The following is a 25,635-nucleotide window of genomic DNA, read 5'->3' on the forward strand; positions in this document are numbered from 1 at the left end:
GTAGCACTTGTGAGAAGTTGCAAGGAAACTGCAAAAAGCAACTGCTGTCTAGTAGAAAATCTATATAAGCTTTTGCATTGAAAGGAATTTCAAGCAGTATACAAGCCTTCCTTTATTTCCTTTGTGTTGTTAGAAGACAAGAAACCTTCTAACTGGCACCCACTACTACTATTAGTACTACAGTACTAGCTCATGGTTTGGAATAAACTGTGCTACTGCTACTCACACTGAAAAATTCAAAAGCATATTAGTATCAGCCTGTGCTATACAACATTGCTTTCTGACAATTTCTCAGCTAACCTTAGAACAGCTCTAAGCATTTCTGTACTTCCTTGTTATGTCATTACCTGTACCAGTGATCGGGCATCATCCACTCTGTCTGCACTGACATATTGAAGGAAAAGATCTGTGACAGGTCTGTAAATTCCAAACTGACTGGCCAGCCGTTCTGCCATCGTACCAACTGCAAAATGATAGGTACATAAGGAAAAATCTTTGATTGAAAAGCCACTTTTGTAAACTTCACAGGCATGAATTATGCTGACTAAGCAGATTTTACATGTAATAGCTCTTTCATAACACTGTCTAGTCAGAATATTTAAATATCATTGCAATTAACTTACATTTTTCCAAAGCTGGTTCTAATCCTTCTTCAGACACCTTTCTTAACAAATAGGAAATATTTCTGACAGCTTGATCAGGGTTCTGTGCACCAGAGATAAGCAGAGGCTCGAGGTATTCCACTGCAGCATCAAGGTCATTGCTAGGAAAAGATTGAACTGGCTTAGTTTCTGAAATCAAGATTTCTAAACCTAAAGAAGCAACTATACTAACGTTTTTGTTTTCTACACGAAGGTTATTTTTCTCAGGAATAGTTGAGTACCTATAACTTCATTCAGATATTGTAAAAGCGAAGCCACTTATGACTGAACGAATAAATCAACCCATGAATAGTTTTTATGAACTGTGACTTTTTGAGGCTGTGCCTTTAAGAAAAGGACAGTACTGGGGCACTATGGCTGAATGTTTTGGAATGTTGACGAAAACAAGTAGATATTCTAAACTAATTTCATTGGTGGATTGGTAAAAAAAAGAGGTAACTCCAATTACTCCTCCAGGATTTGACCTGTACAAAGCCTAAGTAATTCTGATATACTTTTTCTTCATTAAGAAAGAAGAGTTCAGTGTGTTCTGCAAATCTAGAAGGCAAAATCAAAACATTAACAGAAAGTAACTGAATAATTAATGTGCACAACTCAAGTTTGGTTTTTTTAAATGTTATCAATTAATTATTTACCTGATTTTATCCATGCCTGTTTTTCTGGATGCAAAAGACAATTCTAATGTCACATGGTCAGTACGTCTGGCTAAACACCTTTAATGCTATGGCTTAAGTACAGCAAATGCTAATAAAATAATGCAGGAATTATTCACTGAAGTGAAAACTCTACTTCTAGCATTCTAAAAGTTCACATGACAACTACCCTTACCAGTCCACTCTAAAACCTAATTTAATTGAAGAAGAAATCAGAGTATGATGAATGAATGGTTTTAGGTGAAGCAGCATAGGCCATTTGCAAATTATAGAAAAAGGCTTTGAAAGCTCTATCAGAAACGTGAATTGACCAATAAATTGTTTTTCACAGTTCTCAGAGTATAGCTTGCAAGGTATTTATAAAAAATAAAATATGCTTCTGCTAAGTATATTCATATATCCACCGAGCTAGGTTAGGTTGGCAAAAGAAAAGTTAGTACTGATAAAGAATTTGTGCCTGCATACAGCAGTCTATTTATTTACTACTGTCACTAGTCTATAGCTTAAGAACACAGCATGACTTTTTAACACTTCCATGATGTGAAGACACAGGAAAATATGCATGAGACAAATGCTGAAATACCTCTCCTATTTGAAGTGTTTAATTTAGGCAAAAGTAATTGCACTAGAAATATTGTGTGTCAAGGACCATGCTGATCTAGGTATTTAGAGGATCAGCCCTTTACAGATATTCTATATTTTCAGCCACTGAAAAACAGAGCTCACTACTGGAACTGGTCTGTGTGGTCCTCTTTCAAGTTATCTTGCTGTTCCAAACACTTCAGTGACTGTTCTCTCTGGTCTTGCATGCCTGAGGCAACCAGATATCTATTACAGACTACATGGTTCTACAGCTTTCCTGCCAAGTTAGCCACAGGAGCTCTACCTAATGAAACTAGTTTGAAATAACAGACTATGTAGGATTCTTGAAGACTGGTTCTTCCCTGCAAAGCATATTTGAGAAGTATGCCCTTTCTCCCAGAAGTGCTTCTTCCATCATGCAGCTTTATACAAAGGTTAAACTAGAACTGTACTGCTAGGCAGGCTATGACACTGAATCAAACAGCTGAACTGAAGGATACTCGTAGTGTGGGGATACACCTCATGTCAGAAACTGGGCCTAAACCAGCACTGCAGCCAATTCGGACAAAACTTATGAAATTGCTCTACAGGTGTATGTCTGGCTTTGACACTCTAAGGGTAAACAGTGCTATTTTGTCATTTCATTTCTTGAAACAGGTAGCAGATTTTTTGTTGCCAAAAGTTGTAAGTTCCAAGATTTTATTTTTTTTTACATTTATTTTGATGAAATAATTGAATTTCACAGATTTCAATGGACTTTTGATCTAACACCAAGAAGAACACACTTTATATGAGGTGTGATATGTTAGGACAAAGGTATTGAAGCTGTGTTTCACCACCAGAGAAGACTTCATGCTGTCCCACACATTTCATAGCTATCCCTGTATTTCAAACTTATTTTCAACCAAAAATGTTCGGGAAGTGATACCACAACACAACTGCAAAACACACTGCTCAACTTGACCTGAATTTTAACATCTAGGATTCCAAGAACAGAAACAGAATGAAATGGATAATGCAAGGGATCTCCCACAACTCTGCATGAAAGAATTACATACACTAGTTGTATAAATACTTACTTTTCAGTATGAGCCAATGCAATAGCATTAGCAATTAGTGAGGGAGATAAATTAATTGATTGTGTGATGTCTTCCAGCATGGTTTTAAGTGTTTGCAGGTTCTTTAGATCTCCTTTTTCTGCCAGAGCCTGAATAAGTGCAGTCACTCCTGGTCTAGTAGGCAACGAGCCGTTGTCAAGCATTCCTTTTAAAACAGTCATAGCATCTGACAATGGTATAGAAATAAGGGAAAAGGTAATCAGATTTTATTCAGTAGGCAACCATGCTGCTGGTATCATTAACCATATCCTTTTAAAAACATGTACTGAAAATAATTTCTCTTGCTCAACTTAAGCCCCAAATGTGCTATGGTGAATTAAAACTTGAATATATACACAACCCAATAAAAACTTTCAACAATAAATTAGGCTAAAATGCTGTAGCATTTGCTCAATAAAACGTATTAAGATATTTTCAACATTTATTTTTTACTGTCCGGCTCAAGGAAAGCAGCTCTCTCATAAATGTTCTCCATTGTGACTTGAGGAGTCATAACTGTTTCAGCTTTTCTTGCCTCCTTTTTGTATTCTAACTACAATACATTTTCTTTACTAAAACTAAAAAATGTTGCATACTTAGGAATATAGCTTCAAAATGCAATTCATTATTGAAACTGTTTAGTATTCAGATGTCTTTTTAAGAGCACACCAAAACTTTTGCTTACCAACATCTAATTTTTAAATAAAAACATGAGTTGCAAGCCTCAATACATGAATAAACTCAACACTGGACAGTTTCCACAGGAACTCCTAAGTTAAAGCAATTACCCATGTTTAAAATATTAAAAAAAGTCATCTCCTGTCTGTCTGCTACAAATACCCCACAGTCACCACAAGATGAAGTGCGATTTCTCTGACTACAATTCTTGTCAATTTATGTTATACAATGAGCAAACACACAGAGAAAGATATGCCCCTCTGGTAAAACCCTCCTACTCCTTACTAGCACAGGCACGAGTAATCACAGACAATAGTTGTAATACCAAGGAGTAACACTTCTAACACAATATGCAACCACTGGAACTCCACAACATTAACATTTGAATTCAGCATGCAGATACTGCAGAAATCCAGTATTACCTTTTACAAGAGAGGAAGGAAAAGCATCCTCTATGCCTAAGGTTCTTTTACAGTAAGTTGCATCCTTCCTCACTCTCCTCCCTCCCCTTTCTTTTTAGGGAAAAAAAAGGAGCAATACAACATGGGCAAGATTCTTGATATTAAAAAGCAAACACAAAACACACACCACGTTCAAATTCTCTCCTGACTAAGTGTGGACCTCACTTCAGTACGGAGCATTACCAGCCCTCTCAGGAATGAAGAGAGAGGAAGATTTGAAAGCTGCATGTGCGCAGCACTGCTGCATGACCTAGGAACGTGCTGGGTAATTCTGCTGGGCTGCATGGTTGGGGGTTTTGGTTTGGTTGGTGCCAGCTGTTTTTTTGGATGGAGTGTTGTTGGTTTGTTTGGTTGGGTTTTTTTGTTTATGCAAAAGCACCCGCTACTAATCTCAACTCATAAGCTAATCCCTTGATTTTTCAGCACTTAAACCCAGGTAGCTAAAAGCTTGTAAAAATCATAAGGCTTTCCCACAAACTGCAAATTCCCTAAAGTGAAACTTAGGTTCTGACTCTTAAAGTAAAATGGGTTTTACCAAGTTCCTGGCAGAAGACATTACAGCTCTTGTGAGGATATCTAGGGACCTGAATAAAAGCTTTTAACTATGCCACATTGCACAGCAAAGAATGATGGTGAACTATATGAGTATTTGATGAAACAAACAAGTTTTACAGACATGAAAGCCATCACAGGATGCAGGACAACTGGAGTTCACCGACAAAAATATCGGCCTGAAAGTGACCAATAGGGTTGAAATATTTAGAAACTTGCATTTTCAGTGCTTCACTTGCAAAAAGGGAAGCGCCACCTTTAGATTAAAATAGAAAAATGATCAAGACTGACTAGTCAATTAAATTACCAAAAGTAAAATTTGTTCAATGAATACGATAAAGACATTTTACAAACCAGTGTAATTCCACAAACTTCTTGAGACACTTTGTGTTGTGCAAAAAGAACTATTTTTCAAGTATATCAAGGAAGAAGACTTACATGGCAGAGATTTTAGTATGCTAACTAAGAAGAAATCATGTAGTTAGTGCTAAAGACTGGCAGAATATAGAAAAGATCAGTGACAGTTTGACAAAGAGAAGATTTTTAGGAGAAGCTGGCAAAAACTCATGGCACATTGGACAAGAGAAAGTTATTAGAATAAAATCAGACAGGGAAGTCAGGTGAAGGCCTTGAAAGCCATTAAAACTTAAGACTTGCCAAGAGAACCAATGGCATTCAGCACACATACTTCATCTGATGACATCTGACAATGATACCAGATGAGTGGGGAAGGAATTTGGAAGAAGTTCATGAGTTGCAGGAAAGTGTACAAGAGAGAAGACATGTCTAAATGTTCATCTTAAGAGTATTTTAGTGTAGCTGATAGCATACTGTATGAGTTACTACAGGTTTGCTTCACAGAATGAAATAAAACTAACTAATGGCAGAATCAAAAATTTATTTTTTGGTATACCTTCTGATATGAAAGTAAAATTCAGTGCAGTACATCTTTTATACAGCTGATTTGATGCTTAAATACAATGACAAAAAAACGTATCAACCCTGCATTTACTCTTGCACTAGGGCAAAAGACACAGCACTGCATGTAAAACTGGGTGTTTGCAGATTTTTCCTTTCTTTTAAGTTCTAAAATGTAATGTTTTGGAGCTGAACTCTAGGCTGCAAAACAGCCAATGCTGAGAACTAAAACAAGACAACTGCAAAACTTTACCCAGCATCTTTTTGGCTACTCTTACATACTATTCAGCCACCGTTTTCTCTTCCATCATTGCTACGTTTAAAAGAAAACCAAAGTGAACATTTTGTTACTGTTAGTATTGAGAACTATTAAAAAGTATTTGATTAAGTTTTAAAATCAATATTATAATCATTTAGTGCACAATCATACGCATTTAACAGTCAATTTAACTCATCGGATATCTCACACAATCAACACACTATGCAGGAAACAACTGCTGGGAATTGTTTCAGATGCTCTAAAGTATGTTAATTTCCAAAGCAAAATGACTTGTGCTGTGAATTTTAACGCACTTGAAAGCCTGTACTTTCTCTCGTTCTGGAGCACAAATTTTGCATGTCTGAAGAGCTGTGATTCATCTTAAGAAAACCCATCTTGTGTTAAATGGAATGGAAACTGGACTAAGTGGTCAAATGACAAGTACATTCATATTCAAGCTGTATTATAAATGCATGTACAGTAATTTGCGTCTCTCAGCTACCACAAAAGGCTCTTGATAAGCAGGTAATTTGCTAAATGGACTCCTTTATCCAAGTATTCGAAGGGCGTTACAAGAAAAATCTGCAGAGGCATTAATGTGACGTAAAGGTCAAGCATTGTGACATACCTTTCAAATAATCCCGCCTAACTTGCGATATGATGAGGAGGCTGCTGGCAGCACTGTTCAGTGTGAAGCCCTTGATGTGGGTCTCGGCACTAAAAGAAGCAGACATTTAGAAAGGAATTACTGACATGCTTCTGATACGATAATAAATGGTTGAGCACCAAGGTGAAATTATAAAAACTACTGTTCGTATGTTAAAAATATTGCTGCAAAATATCGACCTGGAGACAGCTTTTGTGTTATCCTGTCAATGGTTATAGAAGGATAATTTTTTTTTGCATTCTGACAGATGACAAAGTTGGAAGTGAGCAACAAAAGAAACAAAGTACAAGATTTTTTTTAAACAATCGGTTCAGATTCTTGAATGCTGACATATTAGATGACTAAAATAACTGCATGCCCTGCATTGTTCTGTTGTATCCTAAGCTGGATACTTTTTCTTCTTTTCCTGAACAGTCACCATAATTATAAAATATAAAACTATTCTTTCAGCAATAAAAAGGAAACACTTATTTTCAGCACTGTATATTTTAAACATAAACTAAAGCATATTATGAACTAACACCGTATCATTTGGTTGATTAATTTTCAAATTTCTGTCATCTAGATGTATACAGGTTTTAAAGCGAACATACTCCATTTGCTGCCTTAGCCACATTAAAATTCTATTCCCCTTATCAATTCTTTATCTGCTGTAATACCAAATTTCACATATCCAGTCCCAAGACAGTCTTCACTTTAAAAACACCGCTAAAGCTTTTCTAACACTCTGGAAATTAGTTAAGAGAGACTAACCACCAATCACCTTGACCTTATACGACAAAATGTTGCTGCTGACATTGTATGACATATAGCAACATTTTTAATATCTACGGATAACTTTACAAGTGTTCATTTCTAGATTACAAAATCTCTACACAGAAAAGGGGGGCATTGCCATTTACCATATCAGCAATCAAGATAAACCTCACTGATCATCTTGTGGCAAACAACTGAGCAGCCTACCTACTTGAACTTAGAAGCTGAGCGGATTGGGAGGTAAGCAGGGTCATTGCTAAATTATTCTCCTCAATCTCAAGAAAATCCTTCACATAGCACACAATATGACTATCCTCTCAGTCACTTTCAGCCTCCCAGGCTCACAAATGCAGTCATTGGACTCGGGATTTTCTTACTCTCCCAACCAATCCTCTTAATCCCTGCCTAAGCACCCACTGCTCAGTTCCGCCTTCCCCCCCTCTCTTTGTCCCATCTGTCAAAGCCCTTAAGTCAACAATTCATGCATGAGACTGTAAATTACATATAACAAAGGATTTACTTTCTCCCAATCTTCCAATCTTTAGTGTGATTAAATAGATGTTAGCTACTATTACAGAACTAATCCATCATTCCAATACTCCTAAATTTCTATTTAAAACTTCTTGGACCAGATGCAGTAAATATTCCTCAAATCAGTGATAGAATGGAAAAGCAACTAGACTTGGACTGACAACACATCAGCAAACTCGGTATCTCTTCCCTTTTTTAGAAATGCAGAATAAGAGTGCAATTTCCTTCTACCACATCACTTTCTCAGGGAAGTTTCTCAGAGGAATAAGAAGACAGAAGATTTAAAAACACAAAAAAAACCCCAACAACTTATTTTGTTGTCTATGATAATGCTCATAGTAAGGCTTTGTAAATATTATTTAAATTAAAAATTTGGCTTCAAGCAGAGTAGAAAGAAAAAGATGTTAGTGTATATAAATTAAGGTAGCTTTTCTGTATTTTATGAAAACCTTAGGAGCTGCACAAGTTTCAGGCCACTGCACACATTTAGGAGTAATCTCTTTGTAATATGAGGTTAGAAAAATTGTCAAGCATGCAGAAATGTGTGCGAAACCAAGATTTGCTATTCTGCAACCATGAGTACACACACAATCACTCTATTTCAGTGAATAATTTAAAACTTACAGACTTTTGAAAATGCTTAATGTAAGCATCACTTTGTTACTAGAAAAAGAAGACACAAACACCAAGAGCACTGCCAATACACAGCATTTTCTGCCTTGAAGCAAGAGTGAACTCTTACAGGCTTCTGAGAATGTCATCTTTTGGCATTTCTATGCTACAAGACAGGGTGAGAGTTCTGAGAAGCACAGGGGTTATCATCATGGTTGGCTTTGACCAGTGACCTCTTATGAAATCCTGGTGTGTTTTTTTTTTCCTAAATATCTCAAGGTTTAGAAATTTAATCCTTTAAAACACATCTCCAAGGTTTTTTAGTCTTTAAAATTGTTTGTTCATTTTTCCCCCCCTTAAATTTTTAATTTACATAGGAAAACACTTATCTAAAGTGGTTAATTCTGTATCACTGAAAAATTAGGACAAGCCAACACCCTCTTACTGCTCTTCCAATTTGGAAATTACTGCATGCAATATTTTGTGCAACTTCTTACAAGTGTTTGAGCTGCAGAGCAGGTAAGCAGTCAATGCATGAATAAATCTTCACTATAAAGTTTCAAACTTCATCCCTGAGGAATCTTTCAATACATTAATATTTTCTGCAAATGTTTAACTACCCAAATTTTATCAACATTCTTTGTACTTCTAAAACATCTCCTTTACATCTTCCACTTAGAAAGATTTATCAGTTGCTTCCATTAGTTTTTTCTTGATATAAGGCATGCATGCATCAAGCACAAACATTCCTCATCATAAAGCCCAGTTACTGAAACCTATTTGCAGAAATGTTATTCTGTTGCTCTGAATGCAAAATTCAGGCATGCTTTCTCAATGAAAGGCAAATTCAGTCTAGATATTTTTTAAAAGCCCCTGAAAATAATACACATCATCTTACACTATACTGGTTCTTGGACATAAAAATCTCAATTTACTACAAAAATTCTTACTTTTTTTTATAGAGCTCTGTGCATCATTTAAGTTACCTACAGGCACTTTCAAATTCACTTTATTCAGTCAAAAATAGGCTTGAGGAAAATGACTGTTCTTTTTTTAGCCGAAGAACCCAAACAACTTAGATTTTTGCTCTTTTTACGTCTACACTGATGAGTGGTAACACTTGTAATCTGGCCAGAACACACATTACAGGCAAAAATTAAAGCAAGCGGCGTACTATACAGCTCTCAAAAAGGTTGTGCTGGGTTACACCCATCCTGGGAGGGGGGGAGGGTTGTGAGAACCCTGCTTCCCCAGGGCACAAAAGAAACCTGATCCAGGTGGACTTGGCTTCACCCTCCCAGGTGGAGGCATCGCCTGGGTCCATTCCCCCTTCCTGTTCAGCAAGACTACAAAGGGGAGGGCGTGGCAGACATTCTTGCTCTTTGCTCCTGCCTTGCCTGTTTGAAAGGACCAACGGCCGCTGCTGGCCTCTTGGTTCTGCCACGTGGTGAGGCCTGATCTTCTCCCTGCCGCATCCAGGCTTCCCTAAAGGACTGAAATCCACATATATCAAGGGAGATACAAGGCCATCCAAATTTAGTCTTGTATAGTCTCCTATTCATCCTTATTCCTTACCTTTGTAAACTGTCCCTGTTACTGCTATATAAGTATTGTTAAAAAATTTACTTCTCCTACTTCTAAAACAACTCCAGATAATTTTTTGGTAGATTTACCTCCAGTTTCTTCGGGGGCAGAAGGGAGATTTCTCGGCTTTTTTGCTACCATCTGAGCTCTTAAACTCCAGTTAAGGCTCAAACCACTACAAAGGTTAATTCCATTCTGGTGATTCTAACAACACATGACAGCAGGTTGGATTTATTTCAGAAGAATAAGAGTTGGATTTAAGGTTTATGGTCATCTCCTAGCCACTGGCATCACAGTCAAACATACCATTTTGTATTTGGCAGGCAGCCAGCTGCTAGGGAGAGTGGGTAGGGTAGGACAGCAGTGGGGAGGGGGATTGAGGGGAAGGCTCACAGGCAGTTAAGTGAAGGAATCTTGTCTATTTGGATATTGCTCTAAAGAGGAAAAGGCAGACTGCCAGAAGGGTAGACTTTCAGTTCTGATGCCAAGTACATTTCTTGATACTGTTAGCTGAAATGAGTTATTAGCAATACATATTGTCACTCTAGCACCTTTTCAATATATGGCATATCATCCCATGAAACACCCATTTATTGCTTACCATAGGTTCCAATTATGAGGCCATGACCTTTTGTCCCATTGAAATACAAAAAATTACCAGACAATTATCCAGAAATTATTTAAAAACACCTCCCCCTGCCCAGTTTAAATCCTTCAAACACAGAAAAGCCTTACATTTGTTTCACTTGGATGGCTTCTTCCAGACAACCCTGTGCTAACAATGCTTTTATGAGGGTTTCGTAAGAACGATAAGGAAGCGCATTCTTCTCTGGCATTTTCAGGAAAACACTGTAGGCCTCTATAGAAATAAAAAAAAAGTCAACATGAAATGTCATTGAAAGAAATCACCTATTCATTGAAAAGGTCCATCTTGTATCTATCCTCTGCTTGCACCTTGGGGGTCAAAGCTGTTGGTCACAGCTTGTACAAAACTGCTTGTATACAACAATCAATTGACACATACCTCCACGGCACAAGAAGTTTGCTGTTACGTTTTTTCTATATATGGCTGTTGCTCAAATATCAACAACGCTGGTTAGAAGGGGAAGACTCAGGATTTTAAAAGCAACACATAATTCTGGGGTATATAGTTACTGTGTCTGGTGCATGATCACAACAGCATTTAACAAATAATATAGGAGGTGATTCCAATATGGGGAGATCAAATTATTTGGCTACGACAAGATTTATACAAAGCATACAATTTACAAATATACAGATGTTTAACAAGTAAACTACACTGCATTTGTTTGACTGATTAACAGTTTTATTTCATGCATTCACAATAACTGTCAGTGTATGAAAAGATGTTACCAAAAAGGGGAAAAAAAAAAAAAATGATAAGCACACTTTTCAGTCATTTATTTTTCTGAAACAAGATTATGCAGCTATAAACATGCAGCGAAAACTGCCATCCCGGTTGTAACATAGTCTAGAAAGCTGTGTTAAGAATCACAAGTGGTCTTTTAGATGTAAACTGTGATTGTGTATTTCATTTACTGAAACAAAAAAAATCCCTTTGTTAATTCAAATCACAGCCACAATAACCATTAAAAAAAATTCCTCAGAAATAATTGAACTATCAGTGTAAGTTTCACTGTATGAGATTTTTCTTATACTTTGAAAGTAAGAACAGAAGACAACTATTTCAGTCTTGCTGTCACAAGAAGCATTGTACTAACAGCACTTACTACAGTGTGAAGCAGAATTTTAAGCTGGCATTCCCCAAAGCAAAACTGTTGGGTGTGCTTTTTCATTTGAATCTTAAACTTCTTCAGTTGAAGAGTATACATAAAAACCTCCTGGAATGCAGGCACAAAAATAACTATTCATAGATTTTATAATTTATGACACAAACACACAATGGTTTAATAATTACAACTAATGTTGTCATGCATAATCTACTTTGGACTCTGTTCATGTATGTATGCACAAGGAAACAGGATAATACTATCACTGTAAAAATTGAATCCACTTCTGTATATGCAGGTCTCATATACAAGAGACAGCCATGAGAAAGATGGAAAGAGGATATGTCTGACAAAACAAGAGTGATTGCATTGTTGACCAACAGAACAGCAGAGCAACACAGGAAAGGTCTTGAAATTCTCCACCACATTTACTTGTAGGTTAAGTACAGTTGCAATGTGATGTACTTTTTTATGTGCTCAGATGCTGACTGGTCATAGGTTTGCTCTTTCTGTTTGTGAAAGTCTGTTTAGATTCTATTTTTTTAAAGCCAAAACCTCCTTATGTTTGGAGGACCCTAGGAAAGCCCTGCTGTCTTCAGACTGAACTAGGATTTCACAATTTTAAGTATTTTCTTTGAGTATTGCTTTCCACTGTTTTGGCATAGAAATGGACCTTGCCACCAGATGACATGCTGTCAAGCAGATGTTACCATAGACCACAAAATAAATATTCTATTTCTATAAGGAAATACATTTAACTATCTTTTTTTTGGGTAATGACTAGTCCAATGAAGAACTAAGAATCTCTGCATCCGTTTTGCTTTCCTGTTGTGGGATATTTTGTTGTGTATGTCATTCCCAAATTCAGAATGATTATCTTATTCTGATTATTAACTTCATTTGGCATCAGTGTGTGTCTGAAGTATACCTAGAAAAATCTCAACTTGAGATATAAGGCCAAACAGGTATTATCAGATTATTACTTCTTCAGATGGTATCTAAAATTACTGAAGTATATTAGCATTCAAAAGCAAAAGTTCTTGGTTTCAAAATCACGTTGTGTCATATTAGCTATTTCAAGTAGAAAGATTTGTTTCAAAAGTGACAATTTACCAAGAAACTCTCAGTTCTCAAATCAGTCAAATTTGTTTCAGCAATTTCAATGGTTTAGGATATGTGTAACATGATCCCCTGGATTGAAGTTCTCACACCACGTAGTCAAGACAAAAATGAAGATATGACTTTACATGAATCAGGCATGTCAGAGAACAGATTTTCAAAACACCTCCATGACAGAGTTGGGAAGTTTGTGAAATTTGTAACATAACTAGAACAAGTAAATATTTTTCTTATAAAAAGCTGATGTTGACAAAGCTGATGTATATTCTGCCCTATTACATTCACATCAAAATTACATGATACTGCTACATAGAAGTGACAATGTGTATTACATAGATGAGGGCTTTTCTAAGATTGAGAAAATGGTTTCCATACAAGACAGGAACTGTTTCCCAACATTTGTCTTTTTTCCCCCCTTATTTCTCAGTAGCTTCAGACCACTTCCTCTCCCTTTAAATTAAAAAATTTGCAGGAATAATTTACTGTGAAATTAAGTATCAGATGCTAGCAGTTACATTTTATATTTTGGTTTTAAACCAGTCTCCCTGCAAGGTCCAAGCATTCCTTGTTCTCTCCCCCTGATCATTCATGATACCAAAGGCTCAACGCACTTTTGAAGGAATGTTATAAAATGCATTCCATGAATCTTGACTTGTCTTCAGTGAAAATAATTCTGCATTTCTTGCATCAAAAGAAATGTGACCAGGAGGATGGGGAAGGTGATTCTCCCACCCACACACACAGCTCTTGTGAATCCCCACATGAAGCACTGTGTCCAGTTCTGGTGCCTCCAGCATAAGAAAGACTTCAAACTGCTGGAATGGGTGCAGAGGAGGACCATAAAGATGATCAGAGCCTTTAGTACCTCTGCTATGGGGACAGGATTCAAGAGTTGGGGCTGTTCAGCCTGGAGAAAGAAAAGGCTCCAGGGAGACCTTATAGAGGCTTTCCAGTACCTGAAGGGCCTACAAGAAAGCCAGGAAGGGACTTTTTACATGGGCTTGTACTCAAGAGAGGAAACGGATTGATGCTTGAGGAAGACAGATTTAGACCAGATATTAGGAAGACATTCTTTACAGTGAGAGTGATGAGACACTGGAACAGGCTGCCCAGAAAGGTTTTGAATGTCCCCTTCCTGGTGGTGCTCAAAGGCCAGGTGGGATGAGGCCTTGAGCAACCTTGTCTAGTGGACCCATGGCAGGGGGATTAGAACTAGATGGTCTTTAAGGTCTCTTCCTACCCAAACCATTCTATGAATTTCCTGAAAACATTAACTTGATAACACAACACTTGATGCCTATATACAAGATCTACAGACTTCATTTCAGACCTCTCATCAGTCCTCCCGTGACTGAAAAACTCTATAGGGTCATTTTAATTAAAAAAAAAAGTTAAGTGTGAGAATGACTGGGAGATTCTTTTAAAGCTTGAAACTTAAAATTATCTGTCTGCCCACCCTATGAAGTATACTGGTAACAGAGAAGAAAATAACTAAGTATCTTCTACTTATCAATCTACCTCACTAAGCAAAATGAATTTTTTTACACCTAATGTGTTTTGAAGTGAGATACATAGTTATAGCACATGCAAAGAAAATAAGGATTCCTGGAATATTCTAATGCTCTCCACCTTGGCAAATGATACAAATGGACTGGATTCCTCCTCTCTTTGAAAGGTCCAGAAATGCTGTGCGATGCTTGAAGATGAGATAGACAAAGATTTGCCATGATTTAAACACAGACAAAGCCAAGAAGAACTCTACTGAAGAGCACTTCTTTTCATATAAAATACTTGTATATAAGTTAATTTTGTTGTATTTTAGGCAGGGAAGTTTACACATAAAAGATACTCATTTTCCACTGCAGAACTGACCTAAAGTGATCTGTCAACGAGACCGTTCTATTTTTGCGATGGCACCCACAGGCAGAGGGGTTTGGAAGCGGTGAGATGTGAGGACAAGGTTTTGATCTTTTCTTTACAGTCTGAGTATTTCTTTGGGGGAGGAACAATGGCATGAAGTTTGCAAATTGTACCAAGCATCATGGACAACTTTAATCTTAGTTAAAAAGAAACTGAACACACTACACAAGGCACTGAAACCTCCCTTCAAAAATAAATAAATAGCCTTGCAACACAACAAATAGAAAATAGACAAACGTATAAAAGACATAAGAAGAGAGCAATGATTATCTCCCTAACACAGTCCCACCTCATTTAATCTCATCTCTTTATTTTTTTGCCAAATCTGTAGCCTAAATAAGGCAGGCAGCTGAAGTATACTTTGGAAGCATATCTGATCTTTTAAGACTTCAACAGGAGCAAATACAAAATCTCTGAACAACCTCTTTTAATAGGTAATTACCTTCCCATAAACATGTCCCACCCTCTTTAACTTGATATTAACCTTTCTTCTCACTGTACTTTGCATGTCTCACACCATAAAACTTGTGAGCAAACAGATAGATTTTATAGGTTCCACTAAATTAGTATTTTTAGCAGCAATCCTGCACACAAATTTGTCTTCTGGTGTTTAATAGATCCATTTGAAAGTATAAAACATGGTGTTAACCCAACAGTGTAAAATGAACTGCAGATCATACTAGCAAATCAACAAAAAGCAGTGGCAAGCATCTGTTGCTCTGTAATTAAAATATATGTTGATGAGGTAAAAATAACTGTGGGTTTGAGTTTACCTTTTGCACTGTTTTTCTTGCAAAGCATCCTTATTTTTCTTTCTTCCACACCAGAAGCACTTGAACTGCTGGTATCTTCACATTTAACCTTTAAAAACAAACTTATGTAAGTTACCATCTGTTAACATTTCTCAACAAAGAAATGCATTCAAATTGTGTACAGTACAGAAAGTTAAACTCCAATTACCTTAGGCATCTCAAATGGAACAAGCTGACCATTTTGCTCAAGTATATCTGACAGTAAGATTAGTGTTCTCTCACGAGGAACAACATTTTCTTCTTGAATTTTAGTCCAAATAGCTTCAGCCTTTTGCCAGTCACTGTTTTTCTCTAAAACAAGATTCAAATTTTCAGATAAATGCAGAGTATACATACGTATCTAACACGAATCAAAGATATCTTTGGAGAATAGTAATATACTTCTGCTTCATAAGATCATCAACCTGAAATTTCTAAATACTTTTAATACAAAAGGTGATGCAAACAGAAAACCACAAAACAAACATAAAAACAACAACAAAACCCCATATTAAATAAAAACAACACCAAAACCCACAAAACACTACAAACAAAAGGTTTGTATAAACTTTCAAATTAATGAGAAATCATTCCCTCAGCTCCTAAGTTTGAATAATCTTGATTTTTAATTGTAGAAACAGTTCTAAATTTTTGCTAATCATTAACGCTCTGAAGTACCACTTCCAAGTTCTACTTTGAAATTCTCAAAATGAAATCCTCTGGATATGTTGCTACTGAGTTAAAGTGTGTACATCTCAGAAGTGTACCACTTTCAAAAGAAAGAAGTGCTCTCATTTTGGTAAGAAAAGATAATATGTGTCTGAAGACTGGTTTAGTTTTCTGAAAAACTTTAAATAAATTTCTACCAAATTCACAGAGTAATTAAATTATTTTCATCAAGAACTGAAATGTATGTATGAACTACTGCAAATACATAAAAATCAGGATCTTGTCAAAGAAAACAGAACACCAGAACAGCATTGACTTCTGTTTGTAGATCCTATTCACAGCTATGTAACGCCAACATCTGCTAAACCGTAATCTGTCCATTCCATGGTTTAACTCAGAATCCCAGAAATGGAGATGCAAACCAGACAGAAGCAGAACCGTGGATGTTCTGTAGTTCAGGTTCCAATGGACTATATTGTAACACAAGTAAACACTGAAGCAGCCACCTGGAAGCTGCGTAACACATTTGAATATTCTCTAGAACTGTTATGAAGTTGGGGTATGCTGTTTTACAAACAATATTACAATGCAGTACCGAAACGTTACAGCACAATGTTCTATTATTTCCAGGAGCTGCATGGCTTTAAGAAAACACATGCATAAAGATACAAGCCTGCTTTTAACAAGGTTCTGCCATTACTTCAGCTTTTTGAAAGAGGTAGCAAACTTGCTGAGTACAAAATCAAATAAAAGGACTAAATACCGCAGGTACCATTTTAAAGCGGATTCTTACTGCAGATGATAGCAGGAAAGAAAAGGTCTCAACACTTTTTCATGTATTTGTTCTTACGTTTGACACTCATGAGGCCACATCTAGAGCTCTGACCGTGTACAGTTTTGGCCTCCACAACTGTAAAAGACATGGTAGCAACTAAAGCAAATTCAGCCATCAAAACAGACATGGGACTGGAATAGATAAAAGAGGAAGTTGAAGATTATGAGTTTTGGGCAACCTGGAGAAAAGCAGGATAACATGGGACCAATTACCTAACTAGCTTTACAGAGAAGAGTGAGTCAGTCTCTCCTTGGAAGAGCAGTGTCAAGGATGAAAGGCGATGGTTGACAAGTTGCAGCAATAGAGTATCTGAGGATGATCAAACCCTGGAACAGGTTGCCCAGGGAGCCTGGTTGATCTCCACCCTTGGCACTCAAACACTCACTAGAAAATACCATCGTGTGATCTAACTTTGAGGCTGTCCTAGTTCAGGGAGAGAGCCGATATACTCTCAAGTATAAATTATTCTGTGACTCTAAAAAAGCCAAGTGCATTGTTGTCAACATTTTTGAATATATAAAAATACCAGTATATTGGAGTTTTTTTCATATGCTTAAAATAGGGCTGAAATTAATGGCTTAGGTGGCACAATGAAAACTCTCTGCCGTATTTGTGCATGGGGCAACTTTGACAGATAACCTAGTATGGTTGAAAGGAGGAATGTGCAGGGGTTTTGTGTGTTATGGTGACAGAAACTCACAAATGGTTTCCACTTCTTTGAATAGATGGAATTAATTTTGTCTTTTGAAAGAAGACTGAAGATTTTCCATGACAGAATTTGATAAATTCTATCTTCTTAGATTCTCTTCCTAGCAGGCACACTGTCAGACTTAGTCACTGCCAGAGGTGATCAGGATGAGGAGAGAAATAGGAAGGCTCCCTGTTTGTTGAGACAAGATTGCTTTTCAGGCCTACTTGACTTTTGATGGTGAACCAGTATGTGCAAAGCCACAACTGAGTAATGCTACTGTTTGATTTTGAAGCTTTCTAAGGCTGTTCAGAAAATGTGAAGCAACAAAGTTCTCAAGGGGTCTCTGGTAATTTTTTTTGGTGTGTGTAAGCTCTCATCTCATCTGCTTGTAGTAAGCGCAATCATAAAGAAACTTCTTTTATTAATATATGAAAAAGAGAATTTTAATAGTATTTTATTTCACATTAAATCATCACTACCTCTAGTAAACAAAAAATATACATGAGGAAGAGCCTAAAACTACTTCAAGCTCAAATGCAACTTTTCCCAAGAGCAAACTTACCGAATTGGTGTAATGGCTCATATATATGCATACATATAAATGTACATTTGTAAAGTACAGAGCCATTAATCCCTATAATGCTTTCTTTTTATGTTGCAATTTACTGTTTAGTGCTCCATATCCAAGCTTAACACAAAATGTTTTTTCAAGATCTTGAAGTAACTAGAACTAGTTTCCAAATTTTTTATTGTGCATAAAATTGTATAGCACAGACTGAAAAATACAGGAAATAAGACATTAAAAACACTATAGAAAAAATCTTACACTGATTCTGTAGCACAAAATGAACTTTCAATTTTGAAAACTTTTCCATTCCTCTAACTGATGCAGAAGATAGGTTGAAGCAGGTGAAGATTTAAAACAAACAAACAAGCAAGCAAGCAAGCATTTTTGTGATCCAGCTTTATCAATTACAAAGATATAACAAATGAGCAGTTTTTCCTCTTTTAGCATATTAAAATCTGAAACAGAATAAACTGTCACTATTAGGACACAAGACAATAGCATGCATTGGAAGATTGGTACTGCGTAATTTCTGTGTATGTGTTCAGGTCTGCAGGTAAAAAACAAAACAAAACAAACAAACAAACACACACTTTGCAATCTCATGAACTATCCAAGCTACTTAGGTAAAACTCTCCAGTTCAGGGCTATTTCCTGTCTCTAACCACAAAAGAAAACAGATGACAATATGACAAACATCACAAGCTCACTTACCACACAGCTGAAGCATGTAATAGTACATCTCATCTCTGTCACATTCAAATAGATTTTTAGTTAATTCTACCAAGTGTTCCAAAGCATCCATCTTTAAAAAGAAGGAAGAATACAGTTATACCATAGCCAAGCACTTACTTTGCTACATATGTGCACTTACATGCTGTGCGCATTCAGCTAAAATAGTGCTTCTGGTTAAACACACACCAGCAGAATTTACATGGAGCATTAAGTTCACCTCATCAGTCACACATCCTTTCACAAACATAAAAATCAAACAATGCAGTATTTCAAAACAGCTTTTCTTGGAATACAGTGACAGTTGCATAGAAGACATGATACGAGCCACATACCTCATTATTTGAGATACATTTTTTTGCAAACCACTGCAGCCTTCCAGAGTGTGCTCTCAAGCCAAGAGTCTGTAAAATATTTCCAGAAGAAGAAATGCATTACTTCACAGAGAATGTTCTAAGAAAAAGTAAACATAATACATGTACTCACAAAAACTCACTGGTTTTGATTGTTTGTTGAAATATGAAAGAGACTACAAGCTCACAAACATTCAAGTTAGGTTGTATTTGAAAGACTTAATTGTAGTCATTTTATTCAAGACATTTTCCTTTTGGGTTGAACATTTTTGAGAGAGTTAACTGGAAATAAGTTTCAGATGAACCAAAACATTAAATAATTTCTATCACCACAGTAATAGGTGCTAGGTACCCAAATGTAACAGCTATTACCCCTTGTGATCATTTCTGTTACTCCTGATAAAGAATTAACAGCAAATGTTTCCAAATTGTCTTCATAATGAAATGGTCGTATTTGACACAACTGCAATGTCTTTGCAACTAGAAAAATACGTGTTTCAACCACAACATCACAATTTGGTATCCCTTCTCCAGTAACATTTGTCATTTTCTTACAACTACTACTACATCATATCAATAGCATTTTAGATACTGACTTTTGTTACTGGCAAGAAAACCAGCCATTTACAAAGCACTAGCTGTCACAACTGAAACGTGCTGCCAATGCAAGTACTCCAACTGTAAAGCACCTCTCATTCCAGAACAAAGACTTACTCCTCAGTGTGTATACATGGAGGAACTGATATGTAACAGTCAATAAGCCACAATTCTTTCTGCTACTAATTTTCCCAGGTTTGGTAAGCCTTTTTTAATTTATTCCTTTGGTGCTTTGAATTAACTACAACTACAGAATACACATTCTCAAAAAGGCTTCAGCCCTTGGAAGCTCCATCGGACAGAGACTACCATATTGTGCCTTCTCAGTACCCCAGACCACAGTAAAAATACTACTTCTTCCACTTATTTTTTTTTTAATACATGAAAACTCTTAAGTTCTTAAAGAAACATTACAAGCATGCTAGTGCTTATGTCCAACATATCTAAAATAAGAAAAATGCTAAACCACCCCACTGTGTACAATGCATCCATGATTTTCATCCCTTCTCCTTCCCTCCCAGAGACCACTTGGATTTACTTCCTTTATTCTCTTTTGGTTTAGCACAAGGATCATTTACAGAGAGGACTCTGCTTTCATTTCATGTGCTCAGATTCACATTAATATTGCTCAGAGAGATTTCAGGAAGCCAGTGTTTTGACTCTTGAAGGGTTTTTAGCTGTTAATATTTAAGAAATCTCTACTGTTTAAATGTGAACTGCAACTTTCAACATTTGAACCCTACCTCACACGAAAGAAGCAATCTGAACAAAAAGCCATGAGAAATACTGACTTTCAGCTCCAAAACAGTGCAAGCAATTACCACAGAAAAAGTCCATTTAGCTTCTGTCTTTTCAACATTGATGATTTCCTTTTCCCATATTGTCTAAGTGCAGTACTACCATTGTATCTTTCTGGAGTAATTCAGCACACACCAGAAAACTAGCATGCAAAACTTCAGAGAAAAGGGTTAAAATTTGCTAAATACATAAATTGTTAATGTTAGGCCATATAATCCCATCAATCACACAAACCAGTTTATGCAGCCATTGTAAGGTTCTGAGAAAAACAGAGCATTATTCCCAGTTTTTCAACATGGAACATCTTCTCTGTGTATTTAACTGTACTATAAATAGTCTCAACCCAAGAGGTTACAAAGGAATAGCAGCTTCTCATTTATTCAAAAGTGGTGTGTGTGTGTACATATATATATATATATATATGCAGTTTTGCTTTCCAGGTACCTGGGTTTTTGCCAATTGTTTTTTTCCCCCACCATTATTTATGTTTATAGGTACTCATTTAGTGCCTTTTTAGCAGCTACCAAGCAATTTCGCATAAAAGATGCTGAAAACTAAGCCAAGAATTAACATCTTACACAACAGGCTCTTGAAAATGAAAAAAGAAAAAAGTATGTTGCCTGCATCTGCAGCTAATCCTCTTTAGGACATGGTAACATTCAAATACTGCATTCGCTTACAACTTCCAATATCATTGCTGATCCAAATGCCAATGAACTCAACAGCTCCAAAGCTACAAACTTCTTACAGCAAATCCTTTCCTGTTCAGAAATGATTGATGTGTCTGTCACTACAAGGACAGCTGAGTTATACAACAGATATCCTTGTGTTTCATTTTGAAATTGAGAAGCGTTTTCACATACTGCCGGTCTCAATCATCAAAAGAACATCTAGGTCAGATTAACTAAAGCTCCAGGGCTTGCCTGATAGTCCATATTTGTAGCTTATCCCTTACCATCTTAGAGAATTTTAAACATTGTATTTACCAGGATGCAGACTTTCTACAGTACAGCAGACTGAAATGCAGAATAAATTAAAAAAAAAAAAAAAGGAAGGAAAAAACCTGTTACTCTAATTACGCTTCCAGATGCCTGTTTACAAGTTTGATCTTTGTTGTCTAAATAGGCTGGAGGAAAAAAAAGAAAAAAGAAGAGTCTATTACTGAGTCTCAGTGGTTTGGGAGTTTTTGTCTGCTTTGGGTTTCTTTTTCAAATTTATTTTCTTAAGACATTCACTGCTTTAAAGAATGGAATAACTGTTGAGACTCTCAAGCGATTTATACAGCACAAAAACTAAGCCTGGAGGTTTTCTGGCTTTTAGATTCTCTTAGCTTGTTATCCTCTCTCCTTAGCCATGCCTGTAAGAGAATACCTTTCCGAGGCTCAGCAAACAACCCTACACGGCCTCACTGTTTCTATACTTACTCACAGCAAGGAAAACTAACCAGAAGGAGATAAATACAAATAAACTGCATCTTTAGGAGACCTTTTGTCAAGCAGCACTCAAAAATCACGTGAATGAAACAATCCTGATGCACTGAAAGCATTTGATTTGTTCTCCTCCTCCGTGGCACCAGTCACTTCAGATAGGTGACTGACTACAAGGGATTCAATTGTCAGAAAAAAAAGAATTTTCCATACTAACATTTTTATTTGAGCTAATTTCTACAGCTGAGAGAAAACAGATTTTTCCAGAAAAACACTGACCTGTCTGAGAGAAACCTAGTCAATGTTTTCCCAGATTTTTGGATAGTAGAAATACTCGTGTTTTGCTTGCATTTGTGTTACAGCCAATAGATTGTATTTTTACTTAAAAAAAATATTTACAAAGAAAGTAGCTTACAGAAGACACATGGAAAATATTTACTTCCCTCCACTTGCCTAAAGCAACCTCATCCTGTTCAAACATAAAACTTGAGAGAAAGACCATAGACACTAAGTCCAGAAACCCTGTGATACTGTTCAGAAACAGGACTTTAAGAAACTGAGCTGAAAATGTCTCAAAACATTTTTGCCATAACTGCCTTTGGATGCACACTCAATTAAAAGCCAAAAGTAGTGTTTTATATTTTTTTGGCATATACATGATACGAGATAGATGCCTCTTTTGTCTTAACCCTCTGATACTGCACATCCACAAACTGCTACCTTGCAGAGTCTGGGAAAGTGGTAGTTACATATCCTGGACTCATTACTCTAGCCTTTCACAGTACAACTTACTAGGAATAATGCACCTACTCTAACCAAACTGTCCTCCAGCATTTTATATTTCTTCCTTTTACATTTTCTTCCCAGAGCTCAATCTTTTCTTAGAGCAACAGTTCAACTGCAGCCACCAATCAAAAGATATTGGAAAGAAACAGCCCAATTGCATAAATGCCATCCACATGCTGAACTTTCTATTTTCTGGACAGGTAGATCCACTCGTTCCTCCCCTTGAGCCTGTAGCAATAAGAGACAGCTAATGTTGCTAAAGGAAGAAGAATGTTTCATGGTAAGTTACATCAACAGCCATAACAGACTTATGTTACTAGAACCAGAACCAGTTACTGAGATTTAGATGCCAAACCAATGTCTTGCAAGAAAACACGTCACTTCTTCAAAGAGACAGCCTTGAACAAACAGCTATAAGAACTGATGTATGTCATTTCTAACAGCTCTCTCTAACATAAGCATCAGTGAAAACAGAACATTTGATGGGAAGTTCTTAAACAGGCTTTTCCCTGATTCTACAAAAATGTATATGAAAATTTCATAAATTCCACGTAGCCTGGGATATTTTTGCATGGCAACTTACTTGAACAAAGTTTTTTTTCCCCACCATAAACACTGCATGCTATAATTGAATATTCCCAGAGTTAAAACTTTTGGCAGATGTCCCCACTGTCACTATGCAAGATGTGTGCTGCTTAATGAAGAAGTTAAAAGAATATGCAGATACAAAGTTCCTGCAGCTTGCATACCCATCTAAGCCTAATTGATGGAGGAGATAGTTAAAACTCTCTTAGTTATATTTTTGTTTCTAATTATTCTTTCATCTTCAAAAAGCAATGCATTAGGTGTTGGGGTTTTTAATACAGGTTGAAATAATTACCGTAAGATTTAAAAAAAATAATCTTACATTTGTTGTATTTCTTCACAGCAGTAGTTAAGTGAAGAAATACAGAAGACATGGAAGATTGTTTTGATTACTTGCTCTGAACATACCAACTATTAAGCAATAGTCTGAAACTTTGTAAAAGATGAAGAAGTTTAAAGACTACAGGACCTAAAAGTCTATGGAATCTAAAAACCATCTGTGCATCTCTCCCACTGCAATCATATTCACTATGAAATAAAACACACTACTTTTCTCCACCTCAGATTTTCTTTAAGTCACTATCAGGATGGCACTAGAGTTGACATGTTTGGATATGGTAGGCAATGGAAGTAACACTTTCTTCAAGGTTATCTTCCACCTTGAGAGAAGTTTAGCTGTAATGGATTTCAAAAATAGTTTCTTTGGTAATGACACAGAAAAGACACCATCACTCATTTATTCTTGCTAAACAAAAAGAACATTTGCAAACTGCTCACAACTAAGAGAGGATTTATCTCAAAAAATGGTCCTTGTTTGGAATTGTGCCCAGAAATTAAGGACTAAACACAACCCAAACACCATAATACTGATTTCTTCAGCGAGAAACTCATCTGAAACACCTGGACACTAACACAAATTTTTGGGCAAAGGATAACTATTTGTCCTCCCTAACTGTCCTGCTGGAGGTGATTAGAATGCAAGCAAATGCTCTAATTTCTGCCTATCCTTCAATCACCCAAGGTAGCAACTAGCCTACTTCGACTAGGTTAATTTTTACAGAAAAAGCAATAGTAGTTTATAATAAGAAAATACAAAGCTTATAGTCTCCACGGGGAAAGATTTTACTGTTGGTTTGTGTCATCCCATCCCAACCCCACCCACCCCCAAAGTGTAGGTTTGCCTCAAAGTTTCTATCAGTCAGATTTACTGACTTTGCCAACAACCTGGTGGATGTGGGGAGGCCTGTGGATGTGGTCTACCTAGACTTCAGCAAGGCCTTTGACACCGTCCCCCACAGCAAACTGCTGACTAAGCTGTCAGCCCGTGGATTGGACAATTACACTCTGTGCTGGGTTAGGAACTGGCTGGAGGGCCGGGCCCAGAGAGTGGTAGTGAACGGTGCCACATCCAGCTGGCGGCCAGTCACCAGTGGTGTCCCCCAGGGATCAGTGCTGGGCCCTGTGCTCTTCAACATATTCGTTGATGATCTGGATGAAGGGGTAGAGTCAGTCATCAGCAAGTTTGCAGATGACACAAAGTTAGGGGCAGATGTTAGTCAGTTAGAGGGTAGAAAGGCTCTGCAGAGGGACCTCGACCGACTGGACAGATGGGCAGAGTCCAATGGGATGGCATTCAACAAGTCCAAGTGCCGAGTGCTGCACTTTGGCTACGGCAATCCCATGCAGAGCTACAGGCTGGGGTCAGAGTGGCTGGAGAGCTGCCAAACAGAGAGGGACCTGGGTGTGCTGATCGACAGCCACCTGAATATGAGCCAGCAGTGTGCCCAGGTGGCCAGGAGGGCCAATAGCATCCTGGCCTGCATTAGGAATAGTGTGGCCAGCAGGAGCAGGGAGGTCATAATGCCCCTGTACTCTGCATTGGTTAGGCCCCACCTTGAGTACTGTGTCCAGTTCTGGGCCCCTCAGTTTAAGAAGGACATCGAAACACTTGAACGTGTCCAGAGAAGGGCAACAAGGCTGGTGAGAGGCCTTGAACACAAGCCC

The 25,635-nt window shown here is 37.1% G+C and overlaps 1 protein-coding gene across 2 annotated transcripts in view; it reads right to left on the minus strand.

Annotated features, from left to right (window-relative positions):
- The window catches only part of LRPPRC (leucine rich pentatricopeptide repeat containing), a 100,399-nt gene that overhangs the window by 11,793 nt on the left and 62,971 nt on the right, over nucleotides 1-25,635 (minus strand). For both annotated transcript variants that reach the window (XM_068158859.1, XM_068158858.1), the window contains exons 26-34: nucleotides 19,421-19,489; nucleotides 19,068-19,158; nucleotides 15,763-15,905; nucleotides 15,576-15,663; nucleotides 10,748-10,871; nucleotides 6,491-6,579; nucleotides 2,977-3,181; nucleotides 624-763; nucleotides 348-463 (exon numbers count right to left, since the gene is read on the minus strand). In XM_068158859.1, coding sequence (XP_068014960.1) covers nucleotides 348-463; nucleotides 624-763; nucleotides 2,977-3,181; nucleotides 6,491-6,579; nucleotides 10,748-10,871; nucleotides 15,576-15,663; nucleotides 15,763-15,905; nucleotides 19,068-19,158; nucleotides 19,421-19,489 — 1,065 coding nt within the window. The remainder of the gene's footprint in view (nucleotides 1-347; nucleotides 464-623; nucleotides 764-2,976; nucleotides 3,182-6,490; nucleotides 6,580-10,747; nucleotides 10,872-15,575; nucleotides 15,664-15,762; nucleotides 15,906-19,067; nucleotides 19,159-19,420; nucleotides 19,490-25,635) is intronic.

This window comes from Melanerpes formicivorus, unplaced genomic scaffold (genome assembly GCF_026170545.1).
Source record: "Melanerpes formicivorus ecotype bairdi unplaced genomic scaffold, bMelFor1.0.p_v2 SCAF_43, whole genome shotgun sequence".
NCBI lineage: Eukaryota > Metazoa > Chordata > Aves > Piciformes > Picidae > Melanerpes > Melanerpes formicivorus.